Source organism: Orcinus orca, chromosome 4, assembly GCF_937001465.1.
Source record: "Orcinus orca chromosome 4, mOrcOrc1.1, whole genome shotgun sequence".
Classification (NCBI taxonomy): Eukaryota; Metazoa; Chordata; class Mammalia; order Artiodactyla; family Delphinidae; genus Orcinus; species Orcinus orca.
In genome coordinates, this window is record NC_064562.1 from 83,793,803 (window position 1) to 83,810,372 (window position 16,570).

The 16,570-nt window shown below is 43.9% G+C and overlaps 2 protein-coding genes across 2 annotated transcripts in view; both read left to right on the top strand.

Moving 5' to 3' along the window:
• The window catches only part of TEC (tec protein tyrosine kinase), a 155,414-nt gene extending 155,274 nt beyond the window's left edge, over positions 1 to 140 (top strand). Inside the window, exon 18 of the mRNA XM_049709457.1 lies at positions 66 to 140. Coding sequence (XP_049565414.1) covers positions 66 to 77 — 12 coding nt within the window. The 3' untranslated portion in view covers positions 78 to 140. The remainder of the gene's footprint in view (positions 1 to 65) is intronic.
• A 14,932-nt stretch (positions 141 to 15,072) lies between these two features.
• The window catches only part of TXK (TXK tyrosine kinase), a 47,112-nt gene continuing 45,614 nt past the window's right edge, over positions 15,073 to 16,570 (top strand). The window contains exons 1-2 of the mRNA XM_004268291.3: positions 15,073 to 15,286; positions 16,328 to 16,430. Of these exons, the coding sequence (XP_004268339.1) occupies positions 15,222 to 15,286; positions 16,328 to 16,430 (168 nt within the window). The 5' untranslated portion in view covers positions 15,073 to 15,221. The remainder of the gene's footprint in view (positions 15,287 to 16,327; positions 16,431 to 16,570) is intronic.

The following is a 16,570-nucleotide window of genomic DNA, read 5'->3' on the forward strand; positions in this document are numbered from 1 at the left end:
CTTTGCCTGTGAGAAACGTCTTGGGTGAGCTATGATTTCAGTTAAAAGATGTGTTTTTGTGACAGGAGCATCACTGAAGACCTGAAGGCTGTTTTGTTTGCTCCCCGCACAAGTGCAGCCATGATTCTTTCCACCTGTAAGTAAGATGGCTTTGTCCTTTATCTTCAGGGCTTGTTCTGGGCATGGTGGTTAGTCTTGAATGCCAGAAATTGTGAAGTGTGGAAGATAATTTCCCCAGATGTTGTGACAGGGTTTTGTTTGTTATTTAAATACCCATGGTGGTGATGTAATTTTAGAAAATGTTTAGCATTAAGCACACAAAAAAAAACAAAATAGTGTCCTTAAGTCTACCTGTGTGTGTAGAAATGCAATCCGTTTGAACAGTGTTTGTATTTAGAATATTTAGTGTAAAGAACTGAGAGCAAAAGTCTAGGAGACCAAGTTCCACTTCAGGATTTGCTGCAACATTAGTGGGTCACCTTTGGTAAGTTCTTTAGATTAGGTCCCCGTCTGTACAATGGGCACTCTCTTTTTGCCTGCCTCCCAACAAGATACTAGAGAGAAACAGTCGATTAAAATGACAGGTTCTTCATGAACTTAATTTTGGAGTTGCTTTGGAAGACTGTTCAGTCCCATGTACAAGTTTTGGAAATGCTCGTTGATTTACCTCGAAGACTCAGAGAGCCTTATCATGCAAATAATTAAAAATCTGGAAGAAAAAGACTGATTTTAATCCTGGATGACTATGGAAACAAGCTTCAACGAAGCTCAGTCACCTCAGAATAAAGCAGTCAAGGCTGCTGACAACAGTTTTTGCACTTCTGAGTTTTAAGTGGCATTAGGAAACATTTTTTGCCATTTTTAAATGTCATGTGTTTAAACCAAATCACCTCATTAGGACCCAACACTTGTGGGTAGGATTCGTAAAAAATAAACCAGGCTACTCCACTTGTACCTACCTGAATTATAACTTACAGTCTGGGTCCACGCATAGATCAAGACGGGGTGCCCATGATCAGAAACACAGGCCAAGCAGAGCGAAGCAGAAAGAGCTAAGAAGCAGTAACCCATGTCCCCACTTCCCCCAATGGCAGGACAAAGGTGAGCAGTGACTTAGTAAGAACCTTTTCATTAAAAGCCATGTGGGCATCTGTTCTTCGTTTCTCCTGAGGTCAGAACTCGAGAGAAGGCTGTAAATGATAACAGGCAGGATTCAGTTATATATAAAATAAACAGTGAGGGTTGAGACAAGGATTAGATTGCCCAAAGGATTGAATAAGAGACCACCTATTAGTGGGGATATTTTGAGGATCATTCTATCTGGCCTGGGAGGGCATGGGTTTGATGAACTATCACTGTCCTTTCCAGCTTCTGATCATTTGATTCAACGGTAAGACTCACCCGTTTATTTCTTCCACAGATTGCACTTAGATGTGGCTCCATTTTCTTTCTTTCTTTTTAAATTAATTAATTAATTTAATTTATTTTTTATTTTTGGCTGCGTTTGGGTCTTTGTTGTTGCACACGGGCTGTCTCTAGTTGCAGTGAGCGGGCGCTACTCTTCATTGTGGTGCATGGGCTTCTCATCGCGTTGGCGTCTCTTGTTGCAGAGCACGGGCTTTAGGTGTGCAGGCTTCAGTAGTTGTGGCTCACAGGCTGTAGAGCACAGGCTCAGTAGTTGTGGTGCACAGGCTTAGTTGCTCCACGGCATGTGGGATCTTCCCGGACCAGGGCTTGAACCCATGTCCCTTGCATTGGCAGGCAGATTCTTAACCACTGCGCCACCAGGGAAGCCGTGGCTCCATTTTCTTCTGGGTAAAACAGTGAGTGTTTACTGTTGACCAGAGAAAGCTTAAGAGGTGCCCCAGGGTGTGTTACTACTAATCAAAAAAATGTTTATAGGTGTTTTTTGGGCCAGAGTCATTTGGGAAATACATTGGTTGTTTTAAGGGCTGTCATAGAAGTCTGGCCTCATAGGCTGCTGTAGGGCAGGAGGAGATCCTTGTGGAAGGTGCGATATTGATCTTAGTGACTGGTGGGCAGAGCCTGGGAGTGGTACCTGGGCACTGCTCCTATGAGGGTTAGTTTGTGAAACACAAGTGGTCGTTTCTCCCAACTAACCCCTGCTCTGAGGACAGACCCAGCCCAGGAGAATCGTTTAGGGGACGGGGACCAGGGAGATGTGCTGGGGGTTCGAAAAGCTAACCACCTCCCTTCCCTCCATCTCATCATCACCTAATTTCTCTGTCTTTTCTTCCCAATTTATAAAGTAGAAGGAAAAATAATAATTGGGTGGTTCTTAAGTGTTGGTGTGCCTGAAGTGTGCTTTAGGATACTGTTAAAATGCAGTTTTCTGGACGCATAATTTGATCTGGAGGGTGAGGTAAGGACCCCTTGGTCACTCTGCTTTTCTTGGGTCTCCGCTTTCAAAGCCCTCCCTTATTCCTCGTTGTGTTTGAGTCCCACGCCAACCCATTTAAGTTAGTATCTTCTGTTATTTCTTTTACAATTAATACAGAGATAACGAGGGTGGCTGCACAGGCATCTCTAAGGTGGCCCCAGTGATGTCCCCCCTCCAGCTGTTCACACGATCCTTCTCCTTGGGGAAAGATGGAGTATGGTAACAGGGGTGGATGGAGTGTTACTGGGAGGTTAGGTTACGGCAGACTGTGGCTTCTTAGTGCTCTTGGGCTCCCTGTCTCTTGGGTGACCTGCTGCCATGCTGTGAGCATTCTCAGGCAGCCTGTGGAGAATCCCCATCACCAGGAGCCGTGCCACCAAGGCCAGCGACAGCCATGTGACTGAACTGGAAAGTAGATTCTCCAGCAAATCCCAACTCCCCTTTACTACAATTTCATGAGCTTCATTAACTTCTCAATTTGATTCAGAGGCGCCCAGTTAAGCAGTGCCTGGACCCCAGACCCACAGAAACTGTGAGATAGTAAACAGTTTCTGCCTCTAGGTTTGGAGCTAATTTGTTTCCAACAATAGATACCTAATTTAGTGCCAAAGCTAGGAGAGCCATGGACCAAAAAAAGACTTGGCCACTTTTACTGCCACTTTGCCTCAGGCTGGAGTTGGTCCCCTTTCTCAAAAATAGGTTCAGTGTTAATATGGACACTAGTATATGTGTCTTTCCTTTTGTTTCTAAACCACTTCACTTCTATCCTCCTGCAACTGCCTGAAACCTGTAGCAATAATGCTAACAGCAGTCACCATCTGGAACTGCGTCTGTGAGGTTTCCACGCCTTCTTGTGTATGACCGGCAGATGCCCTTTCTGTGTAGTGAAGCCCACTGGCTGGCATCTGTCCCCTTCCTGCCCTCGGGGGGCGGGGTGCTGCCCAGTGCTGGCTGCCAGCAGGTCTGGTGGCCAAGCACCTACATCCCAAGCTGGCCAGGTGTCTTGGTTGTGATGTCTGTGAGCTGCTCATGAACTTGGAGCTCACGGGCCACAGTCTCCTAGGAAACACTGCTCTGAGACCAGGGGATGGAGGAGATGTGGGCAAGATGCCTGCAAAGTCCGCCTCACGCCAGCTCAGGACTGGGAAAGAATAAAATTCCTGTGTGGAACAAACAAGGGCTTCTGGTGCTGGAATGTTTGGTGCCTGGGGCTTTGCTGGCTGAAGCTGTGAACAGAGGAGCGATCAGTCTTCAGGGAAACTCTGCCTTTCCCTTCAACATCTTTGCCCCTGGGACCCTGTCTCCCCTAGTGCCCAGCGCCCCATGCAGCTCCCCAGGCTTCCAGAGTCTCTGCACCCCTTCCCCACACACAGCACCCCTCAGGCTCAGCCAGGCCAGCACCGTTCTTCTCCTCCACCCAGATTATCAGTTACTGTCCCATGAGCTAGCTGCCTGTTTTCTGTTAGGAACCAACAAATCCCTAATGGAGTTGTTCCCCTTACTTGAAGGTTTCACAGACAGGATAATGTCCAGAAACCAGTTTGTGATCTAATAATGGGTTGCTAACTTATTTTGTCAATACATTCAAAAACACTAACATCTCTGGTGACTATCATCTCTTAGAAGAACGGACATTTTAATATCAAAAGGAAACAGTGTTCTTTCAGTAATTCTGTTGAAAGGAGTGCCCTTTTAATATCAAAGGAGGCACACACACAAAGCAGGGATAATTTAATGCTTCAAATATATAAAGAGCATAAATTCAGAATCAAGGATATCTTTAAAAATTTTTTTAATTTAAATTTTATTTTATATTGGAGTATAGTTGATTTATAATGTTGTGTTAGTTTCAGGTGTACAGCAAAGTGATTCAGTTATACATATACATATATCAACTCTTCTTCAGATTCTTTTCCCCTGTAGGTTATTACAGAATATTGAGTAGAGTTCCCTGTGCTACACAGTAGGTCCTTGTTGATGATCTGTTTTATATATAGTAGTGTGTATATGTTAATCCCAAGCTCCTAATTTATCCCCCTCCCACCTTTCCCCTTTGGTAACCATAAGTTTGTATCAAGGATAACTTCTTAAATTGAATAAATGTTTCCGTGAAAAACTCAGTGTATTTCTCTCTCTCTCTCTGTCTTGCCCTCCCCGTCCTTCCCTCTCTCCCCCTCTCCCTCTGTTTCTATTTTCTTTTCTTTCTTTCCCTCATTGGCGTGGATTCTTGGTTTGGTGTCTTTTCAGAAAGTCTTTTCTGGTGCCTGCTTAGAGGCAGAAATTCAGGTTAAAAAAAAAGCTAGCTATGTGTCACACCTCCCAGATGATAAGGGTTAAGTCCATTAACATGTATTTGGTCTTCAGAAGTCCCTTAAATAGATCTAGTGGTGGGAATTTATTACAGTCATGAGGAGGTTTGACCTTTCTGTAAATTTCTGGAAAAAAAATAAGGCGCTTCCTGTAGTGAACTTAGAAGATCAGTTCCAATTGCCCAGAGCCATTTATCCAAAGCCACAGGTTTTCCACACTTCCCAGTTCCCCGAGCCCTTCAGCTGTGAGCGCAGCTGCCCTGGAATTCCTCATCCTAAAACCGCAACGTGTGTGCGTTGGGCCACTAGCCTAGTCTTTGGCTCAAGGCACTTCTTGAAACGAGCCAGTTATTCATGTTTTCAAATAAAAATCGCCAGCCTTCTGCCAGTTATTCTAAGCAAATTCAGGAGGACTGAATTTCGCCTGAAGCACTGATTCATAACGAAACTCTGCCATCGTAAATACGTGAGGTTACATAGATATAAATCTGAAAACATTCGAAACGGAGGGAACGCCACCAGCTTCGCTTCCCAGACGGCGGTGACCCAGCAGCCCTTCAGCTACCGTTCATCTGCTGGACTGTGAGCGGCGGGGAGCTGTTGGAAGTGGTGCTTCTCCCACTCGCTCCCTTCCAGCGCCCCCTGGTGGAAACCCGTCCCCAAGCCGAGCCCTGCTGCAGCCACGCACACAAGCAGAAGGCTGTTAGGAGACCTGCACGGGTGGGAGAAGGGGGAAGCAAGCCTTCCCAGGAGAGTAAGCGAACACTAAATAAAATAAGAGGTTCGACTCCCTTACCCATGAGGGACGTGCCAGTTCCTAAAGGTCACGGAGATTACGCCGGGATGTGATGCCCTTTTCCTGATTTGCTGGTACAAGATAGATAATTAAAGGTATTTGCTGGGGAATAAGAAGCAGATGTAAAGAATAGCGCAGATGTAAGCCTGGGAGGGGAAGCTCTGGCTTCTTCCTGCGTTAATCCTCAACACCGAATATAACCTTCTAGCAGGCAAATAGTCATTGCCCGTCTCTGGGGCATTTTAGATTGTCTCTGGCAAAGACCAGATATGCATGAGTTTCTGCCTTCATTGGGGATTTTATAAAGGCGAAAAAGGGCTTTCTCTCTGCAGGTTACTGAGAAAAGCAATTCAAAGAATGGCTTCTGTAACCACAGCAGGCGTGTGGCAGTGACTCTCCATTTACCCACTCACCTGGAAGACCTGTGATGCTGTAAATAGAAAATGACCACAAATCTAATAATCATTGCTATCTGCTTTGGCATGAATCATTACTTCAGTCTGTAAATAAAGAGGCCTAGTGTCTTGAAGAGTCAAACCAAGCAAGGAACACCAGGAAGCTGTTTGGCTTTCCCAACTTGTTTTTTACTCACTCATCAATTATTTATTGGGCAGCGACTAGTTGCTAGCAACTGTGCTGGGCAGAACTGAACCATAAACAAGGCAGAGGTTGTCCTCGCTGCTCACAGCTATTCTTGGTCTTCAGGGGAGATAGAACAAAACCGTGTCATAATTGAAGCTGCAGCACAGTAGTACCCTTATTTGAAGGCAGCTGTCTTTGCTACTGAGTGAGGACAAATAAATACTTCTGAAAAAACTTCCTCCTACATTCCAGGCTGCAGAAGAGAGTAAAGATAACCGAGAGATTGCTGTTGGATTTGTAGTCCACTCTGTTGGTGTGTAGTCATGGATGGTAAATTCAGCGAAGGCGGGGGGGAGCCTTTTCCTAGTCTCCAGATATCATTCCTGCTGACAAATACCAGCAATTTCTCTTTGAAAGTTCTATATGTTTAATTTAAGGTATAATAATGGTTAATTTTATGGGTCAACTTGGCTGGGTCATGATGCCTAGGTAGTGGGTTAAATGTTCCTGTGGATGTTTCAGTGAAGATATTTTTTGTGTGAGATTAACACTTAAATCAGTGGATCTTTAGTAAAGCAGATTACCAAGACATAATGTGGGTGGGCCTCATCTAATCAGTTGAAGGCCTTAATAAACCAAAGACTGACCTCCACTAAGCAAGAAAAAATTCGGCCAGCAGACTGCCTTTGGACTCAAACTGCAGCTCTTCCCTGAGTCACCAGCCCACCCCGTCAGAGTTTGGACTCACCAGCCCTCACAATTGTGTGAGCCAATTCCTTAAATCAGTTTATCTTGCTCTCTCTCTGATCACTCTGCCAAGTACAGTTGTCATGCTTACAGATATGAAAATGCCTTTAAAAGAAGCACCGCCGTACATGTTTACTGTTACATCAGTTTACTATCATATCATTTTCACCTTGCCAAGACTAAGCTTCAGAGCACCTCCAGAGAGCTGTGTTGATAGTGGAGAGAGGACCCCTTAGAGTCCTGAGCGGGATGAACAGGGGTAGAGAATGGGCTCAGAACACAGGAGTTGTGGGGTTGAAGGTCAGCTTTGGTTTACTTGACCTTCTTCCCATTTTGTCTTCAGAGGGAGGACCATAGTGTGCTTCTATCTGTTTACCTCAGATCTGCTCTTTGAATACACAATACATACTTGCTGAATGAATTCTAGGGAACTGAGTGAGGGAAAAGGTTGGACATTAAATGAGCAACTGCTCTGTCCTAGACATTTCATCTCTGCTGTCTTACGCAATCTTCTCATCCACAAGGACTATCTCATTATTATGCTCGTGGACTCAGCCAAGCTCTGTGGACTTAAATTCAATCTCAGCTGCTTTTTTAGGTATGTAGCTTTGGACAAATGACTGGACCTGTCTGTTACTCAATTTCTTCATCTGTGAAATGGGGATAATTACAGGACCTATTTCAGTGTGTAGGGAGTGAGTTAGTATAGGATAGTAAGATCTTCCTGTAGTCCCGCCATATGGTAAATGCTTTGTTGGTAGCAGTGGGGAACTGCCTTTCCTCGAAGGTAGGTTTTATTTCTATCATTTTCCAGATGAGGCTCCTGAGTAATTGCCCCAAATCATATTGTCGCTACAAGAAAATGGAGTCGTGATTTGACTCAGGTTACCCTGACCCTAGTGACTGCTCAACCCCATATGCTGTCCTTATACAGAAAAAAGAACATTTGAACACCGGGTTTTAACCATTTCATTTAACATCTCGTGGATTGATGCTTTATTTTGGATAAGCTGCCGCTGCTTTTTCTCCTTCCCACCTCCTCCTCCTCCTCCCTCTCTTCCTTCTTCTTTTTTTTTTTTTTTTTTTGCGGTACGCGGGCCTCTCATTGTTGTGGCCTCTCCCGTTGTGGAGCACAGGCTCCGGACGCGCAGGCTCAGCGGTCATGGCTCACGGGCCCAGCCGCTCCGTGGCATGTGGGATCTTCCCGGACCGGGGCACGAACCCGCATCCCCTGCATCGGCATGCAGACTCTCAGCCACTGCGCCACCAGGGAAGCCCCCTTCTTCTTTTTTACTATACCTGGAACCAAAGGTTAGACTTATGACCTGCTACAAGCTCCGGAAGCTGTCTTCTTCAACTTTACTGTTCTCCTTAGTCAAAAGGACGTGGTCAACCTAGCTTGCTCTGCGGCCGGCCAGCGTCGAGCTGTGAGATTGCATGTGGTAGAATGAGTTACTGACAAATAGAGCCTAAGGGTAATGTGATGGTGTAGATATGGGGGAGGCGTTATTTAACAGCTATCTATTGAGTTCTTGCTCTGTACCAGGCTCTCATGCTGGATGCTATGGACAAGACAAAAAACCATGAGACTCAGACCGTGAAATTGAAGAGTTCACAATCTAGCTCAGTGGTTCTTAACAAGGGGTGATTTTTGCCCACAGGGGACATCTGACAATTCCTGGAAACATTTTGGTCTTCACACCTGGGTGTGGGAGGTGGGTATCAGAGGAGTGAGGTGCTGTTGGTACTGACATCTAGTGCACAGGGGCCAGGGATGTTGCTCAACATACTGTAATACACAGGACAGCTCCCGCAGCAAAGCACTCATCACTCTAAGGTGTCAGTAGTGGTGAGATTGAGAAGCCCTGTGAGAGATGAAGGCTACACAAGGAAAAGTAAATAACCATTGAAGATGGTACCTAATTATGAGCCACAGAGCAAGACAGATAACAGTGCTTTGGGAGCCGAAGGAAGATTAGGTGGGAGTGGATTGCAATGGAAGCCTTTTTTAAGCTGGGGACAGAAATGTGCAAGGTGTCTGTGAGAACAGTGAACAGAAGAATAGAAGCTGGTGTAATAGGAATTGGTGAACACTAAGCGTCAGGGTGGGGCTGGCCAGATTACGGAAGGCCTCGGAAATAAGGAAAGATATAATCTTGTTGCCATGTGTAATTGAGAGTCTATTTTATTTTATTAATTTAATTAAAGGAGTGAAGGAGTGGAGAGAGTAGGGAGGGCTGACAGCTGGGGGAAGAATGGTCCAGGCAGAACAAAAGCAAAGAGCCTTGGGTGAGAGCAGTCCTGGTCCAGAAGCACTGCGGGGGCAGTGTGGATGGGGTGAAATGAGCACAAGCACATTGGAGAGAAGGTGAGAGGTACCAGGAGGCCAGGTCGTGGATGGTTTAAGGACGATTGTGAGAAAATTGGCTGTAACACACAGTGAAATGGAGAGCCATTGTGGGTTTGTGAGACGAGGAGTAGCATGATCTGACCTAGGTTTTAAATTAATTACTGTGGCAGCTGAAAAATAAGCCATAAAGGGTGGGGGGGTTGGGATTAAGTGTAGAAGCAGAAAGAAGTTAGGAGGCTATTGGTACCAGATAATGGAGACTTAGACCTTGGTAGTAACAGAAGGGTGGGGAAAAGCAGTAACATTCTGTGTGTGTGTGAGTTTTAAATTGTGGTGAAATGTAATTAACATAAAATTTACCATTTTAACCATTTGTAAATGTAGAGTCCAGGAGCATGAAGTCCAAGCACATTATTGTACAATCATCACCATTACTCATCTCCAGAACTTTTTCGTCATCTCAAGCAGAAACTCTTGGATACATTTTTTGTGTGTGTGGTACGTGGGCCTCTCACTGCTGTGGCCTCTCCCGTTGCGGAGCACAGGCTCCAGACATGCAGGCTTAGCGGCCATGGCTCACGGGCCCAGCCGCTTCGTGGCATGTGGGATCTTCCCGGACCGGGGCACGAACCTGTGTCCCCTGCATCGGCAGGCAGACTCTCAACCACTGCGCCACCAGGGAAGCCCTTGGATACATTTTTAAGGAAGAGTCAGCATGCTCTCCTGATGGATTGGACTGGGTGTGAGAGAAAGAGAGGAGTCAAAGATAACTCCAAGATCATTGGCCTGAGCAACTGGAAAAATGGAGTTGCTCTTGACAAGATGGAGAAGAGTAGATAGACGAGTTTGGGGAGGAAGAAGAGAGGAGTTCAGATTTCTTCCTGTGAATTCGAGGTGTCCACTAGACATCCAAGTGGAGAATTTGAGAGTGCCTTTGGCTATGCAAGTCTGAAATTCATGGGAACTGGGGTAGAGGTGTACATTTGGGTGTCATCAGCAGATAGATGGCTTTTAAGACACAGGAAGGAATGAGATAATCAAGGGAGTGAATAAGTCAGAATAAAGAAGAAATCAAAAGCTTTGGGGCAGCCTAGCATTAGATCCAGTCTAAGAAGTTAGCAGGGAGGAGAAGAAAGCAGTAAAGGAGACTGAGAAGAAGGAAGACCAGTAGGACATAGTGTCAAATGCTGCTGAGAGCACAGGTAAGATGAGGCCTTAGAGTTGACCATTGTTTATAGCAGTGCATAGGACCCTGGTGACCCTAACAAGAGCAGTTTGGGGAAGTAGTAGGATCAAAAGCTTAACTGGGATGGGTTAAGAGAAAGCAGGAGGGAAAGAATTGGAGGCAGCAAATAAAGACTGCTAATTACTATAAATGGGGAGCAAAGCTGATGGAAGAAATAAGATCAAGGGTAATTTGTTGTTTTGTTTTTAAGGGGTGAAGTAGCAGTATACTTATATGCTATCGGGAAGGATCCAGTAGAGAGGGGGAAAATGGTGATGTAGAAGAGGGAAGGAGTATTTAAAAATTTTTGAATTTAAATACCTCTACGTGGGACTTTGACACAGCATTTTGCCACAGTCCATACCATACTCTCCTTGCTTCTCTCACTTGTATAACCTACACTGGACTTCACATTTCTTGGCCTGGATGGATGCATATCTGTACGGGGCTCTAAGGCAACACTGGAATAAATCGGTAAGGATGCAAATTAGAACCACTCCTGCCAAGGTAGACAGAGCCCCCACGTGCTAACGTACCCTGTTTGGGGGGCGTGTTTTTGGCAATTGGCTCATGCAGAGGCCACCAGATGAAAACTGACAGTCAGAAGCAGTTGAGATCCAGAAGCCTAATAATACACCATGTAGTGAAGGTTTGCGGAACTCTATTTCGGTCCCTGGAAATCAACTTTGTGTTTCTTGCTGCAGGCTAAGGAAGAAAGTTATTAAATCAGGGGTGAATGATCTCACAGCAGTGGGAGCAAAAGTGAATCTTTGCCTGGGCTTGGACTGGAATTGTATCTCCAGAGTAGAAATGAGATGTTTACCCCTGGACACCACCAGTGTGTCTGTAGCCCAAACATTGAATAACGGCAGTATCCAAACCGGAGAAAGGCAAGTAACTAATGCATGACTCTAGGTTTTGAAGGTGAAAGGCAAAGGAACCAGTATATATTGATTACTATGTTGGATATCTTTATTCTTATCCACCCTATTCTACCCTGGAAGGATGACCTGTGGGGATTAAACGTGGAAGCCAGCCTCCATCGTGGCTCAGTGAGCCCAGCCTCTTGGTATTCATTCTTCTCCACCTCGCACTCTATCCTGGAAAAGGAATCTGTAGGGCTGTTTGGCATGCTTCTGAGCTCTCTGGCTTCTGCTTACACTACACCCATGGGGAGCCCTGCAAGGAAGCTGTGGTGAGGTTACCTTGAACTGGCTGTGTCCCTCTACAGCAGATCATTGCTCCTGTAAAATGGTCTCTGCTCTACTTAACTCTCTCACTTTCCTGGGCCTTTTGGACATGGGGATGGTGACAGTCCCACTATTGCTGGACCCAGGTGTCTGCACATTCTTTATCGTTACCTTACCCCCTTCTACACCTTTGTAATTAGTCTCTTTGTAAATAAACCCTTCTAAAAGTATTCTAATTTAAGTATGTCTTGTTTTATATTATAGGCCTGATTGATACCATAATTGGTATCATAAGTGGCTCTAGGAAACAGAGTCAAAATTGGATCTGGGATTTATTTGGTCATATAGTTAGAGGTCCAGGCATAGCCTTATTGCTGGGAGAAATAACCCAATTTTCCATTACTCCAATTATCATTGGTGGTAGCCTGGGATGAAGGGCAAAATGTTGGCTATACGGAGCCTCTGAAAGTCCCATTATGAGAATCACAGCACAAACCCTCAGAAATTTGGAGTAATGACTTGACCCTGTGCTGATAACTATTTTTGATTTTTTTTTTTTTTTTTTTTTTTTGGCCGCACTGCGTGACACGCGGGATCTTAGTTCCCCAACCAGGGATCAAACCTGTGCCCCCTGCAGTGGAAGTGAGGAGACTTAACCACTGGACCGCCAGGGAAGTCCCCACTATTTTTGATTTGAAAAGTAGCTCCTGGCTTCCTACTGGTGAAGACTGAATGCTCCAACCATGCCATGAAATGCTTATGCGATCCAAACTGAGTGAGCCTGTCATGAGCTGAGTGTTATCTGACTCACTGAACCAAGAAATTGGGCATGTGTAGGAGTAATCCATAATAATATGGAAATGGTATATGTGAAAGTGGGCCCCCGTAGATCCAGAAGGCTCAAGAAAACTTCATGAGCAGGTGACATTCACATAGTACCTGTTCTTTCTGCTTCTCCTTCACCTCACACCCAAGACCTCAAGAGGAATTTCCCATCAGGCCTGATTTACAGATAGATCTGCATCCCAAACCCACATGAGCAGGAAATGAACAGCCATCATGCTACAGCCCTATTCAGAGGTAGCCTGAAAGATGGTGTTGAAATAACATTCTCCTTGAACTTCAAGAAGTACATCAGTTTATTCACTTCATTAGGGACAGTTAGTCTGAGGCATCGATCTACATTGACTCATATGCAACGGCAAAAAAGTTGCCCTGCTAGTTCAGGAACGTGGAAAGAACAAGATTGGGAGGTTGGTGAAAGATCTGGGGAGGAATGTGTTTGAAACTCTTGGAATGGGGACAAAATGAGAAGATGTAACCAGAGGTCTACAAGATGATACATTTTGTGGAGTCAGCCTTTTCTTAGTTTCATTGGTGCTGGTACAGTGGTTCTCTGAATACTCTTACCATGTGTCCCGTAATTCAGAAGCAGCTGGCTTAATAGTACAGAGGAATGGCCTGCTAAAGGCTCAATTGCTATGACACCTGGGAGACAGCATCTTGCAAAGTTGGAGTGGTGTCCTATCATATACAGTAAATGCCTTAAGCCAACAGCAAATGTGGTGTTGTTTCCGTATAGCCAGGATGTCTGAGTCTGGGAACTAAGGAGTAGAGATTGGAGTGGCCCCTATCACCACCTAATAACCCACTGGATATTGTTATTCTCTTTCCCTGTGACTTTGGGTTTGGTGAGTTTGGAGATTCTAGTGCCCGAGAGAAGAATCCTTTTGTTAGGGAACATTGGAAGTTGAGATTGCCCTCTAACCATTTTGGGATTCCTTGTATCAGCGAACTGATAGGCACAGGAAAGTGTCAGAGTAGCTGGGATGAATATCCTGATTACCAGGAATTGGTTCATTCTTCACAATGAGTACAATGAGGACTTTGAAACTCAGGGAATTCACTAGCTTCATTTCTTAAAATTCATAATAGTCCTGGTCAGTAGAAAACTGTAACAACCCCATTAAGACAATACCAACTAAGGACCCAAATCCCACAGGAATGAACATTTGGGCAATTCCATTAGATAAAGTACCTCCTTTGGCCAAAGTGTCGGCAGAGGCAAGGGGGCACAAGGAATGAATGGTGACAGAAGGTATCTGTGATCAGCTTAGGACTCAGGACAGCTTAAGAGGTGGGAATTGTAGCAGCTATGTCCTATGTTACTCTTCTTTTCTCCTCGTTTCCTTCTCTACCTGACTTAAGAATCCTAATGGTGGTTAATGTACTAGGTTTCCGGTAGGAATATGATCAAATTGACATCACCTGGCGATAATATGTTAGCTCTATTTCATCCCTGGTTCTGGAGGCATAGAGTGGATGCTGAGGGGTAGATTGCTCGTACCGGGTGTTTTCTGCTTGTACCCCTCTTCCATGTTCCAGGACTTTAGAGAAAATATCTAATTTAATCTCAACAACCCTATAATGATAATAGGTCTTCTTGATTACCCTCTTAATATTGATATATACGTGGCATTGTTCTGCATGCTTTATATGAATTCATTCAATTAATCCTCATAGTAGCCTTACATGCCTAGTGTCCTATTATTCCCATTTTACAGATGAGGAAACTTAAGCACAGAACAGTTAAGTAACTTGCCCAAATCCACAAAGTTGGAGATTAACCTCTGCCCCCTAAGGCTTCTCAAAGCAGGTAGGTATGATTATCTTGTTTTCACAGATAGGAAAATAAAGAGATAGAGAAGTAAAGGGACTTATCCCAGATATAGTCAGCGCCCTCCCCCCTCCCCCCCCAGCTAGAATTCATCGTTAGGTCCTTCTAACCTCAAAGGTAATGCTCATGTCTAATGTACTCTGCTTCCTTAACAGTGCTTCATTTTCAGGGGTCAGTATGAGAAAAGTGCCGCTGTGAAATGCAGATTCTATGAACATAAAACAGCTTTTGATAAATTCAAAATTTATGGTTTGAAAAAGGCAAATGGTCTAACTTAAATAAAGATTAAACTTGACAGTAGAAGTGTAAGCATGACCCAGATTTACTAGATAGCTAGTGCTTTCTTTAAATATTCAGTTTATGTTTGGACCTAATCCATAGAAAATTTGAGAGCCAAAAAGGTATAAATGTATTTTGATACATAATATATGAAAATAAAATAAATATGTTAAATTACATTATTATATAATATATTATATTAAATATATTTATATTACTTTATGTAAATATATAAAATATATATTAAAATATTTTTGAAGAAATGCGATGGACCTAATTCAAAATCCCTGCTAACAGATTTCCTAGGAGAACATTGTTTCTGGAATCATATTCTTGTGTATACTTGTCAACTGACCTTAGCCCTGATCAAGGTAAAGAGGAATACAGTGGTCATTTATCATTCACAGACTGAGGAAATGCATGAAACCAGACCCAGGAACAAGAGCCTGAGAAGGGAAACCACAGTGGCCGGGGTGCCAGTAACTTCTTTTTGTGTTAGTGACAGTTTTTCATCTTCTACTAGTGAAGAAGGGCACGGTCGAGACTTTGCATATGCTTTGCAATACTTTCTGTCACCCGTACCCTCAGGGATTTCCTCCTTTGGACCAGCACCAGCAGCCTCCTCTATCCAATATCACGGACTCACGGCTTTCTAACAGTTGAGAATGATCTGCTTTTCAGATAATACCGTCCAGTCGATTTTCTGCTGTTGCTGTTCCGTGCAGAAGCGGTAAGTCTTCTTCCGAGGGCAACTTCTCGGAAATTAATTCATTCCTTTTCCCTATTGCCTGTCGAGTCTCCACATCTCTTTGTATCTGCTGTTGCCTCTGCCTGGGAAACCCTACTCCCCATTTTCTTCCTGTTGAATGGCCATTCATTTAAAGCTAGCTGTAGGTCAGATGTCAGGTCTGTGATGCTTCCTTGATCCTCCTGGATTTAATTGCTCCTTCCATTGTGTTCCCAGAGCACGCGGCTTGGTTCTTTATTTAATACTTATTTCATGTATGCTATTTATATGTCTGTGTTTCACTCTGTAATTTTTACCTTTTAAGGGTAAGAATCCTGTCTTGTTTATTTGAGTATCTCCCCCAAACTATCAGTGCGTTTTACACTTTGGTGCCCAGCAAATGACGTATAAGGATAAAATCCAGCGCATCATGATAATAATAAGAGCCAACATTTAATGGGAGTGTTCTATATGTCAGACTGTGCTAAGAAGTTTGCATATTTTAGCTCAAGTGACTCTCAAAACCACCCATTTTTTTTTACAATCTCCATTATACAGATGAGGAAATTGAGGCTTAGAGAGGTTACATTGCTTACCCAAGGCCACACTATGAAAATGGTAGACCTGGGATCTGAACTCATGTTCTTATCGCTACACCATGTCTACTTATAACAATAGATACCATCGAATCAGGTGATGCATGTAAAATGATAAACACTGTGCCTGACACAGAGTAAGATCTTCATTATCATGATTATAATTGTACACCCTTAATATGCACCAGACTCTGTATGGGGCACATGAGATGTTTTCTCAATTTTATTTCATAACAACTCTATACGCTCTTAGCATCTCTAGTTTCCAGATTAAAAAAAATGAAGTTCTGAGAGGTAGTACCTTGTTCAAGGAAATGGAGTTTGGAAGTCTTCTAAAAAAAAAAACAATAGGAAGGAGATTTTTCTACTAGTTTGTGATAATCTAGTAGATTCATAGATAACTTGAGTACAAATAATCATTTGTAACATGATTATTTTTCAATGTCAGACAAGTGAGGACACAAATAAGCCTTAGCAAAGATGAAGAACTTTCAGAAAAATACACGCAGCGTCGCAGACCATGGTTCAGTGAATTGCCAAGTAAGAAGCAAGTGAGTATCGTTTTGATGGGGGTGAAGGGGTAGAGGACGGTGGCATTTTTAGGGTCTGGGCCTCATGAGGTACCGTTTGCTGCCATGCCCAGAACCTAGTATCATGGTTGGCACATAATGAGTTCTCAGTAAACATTTAG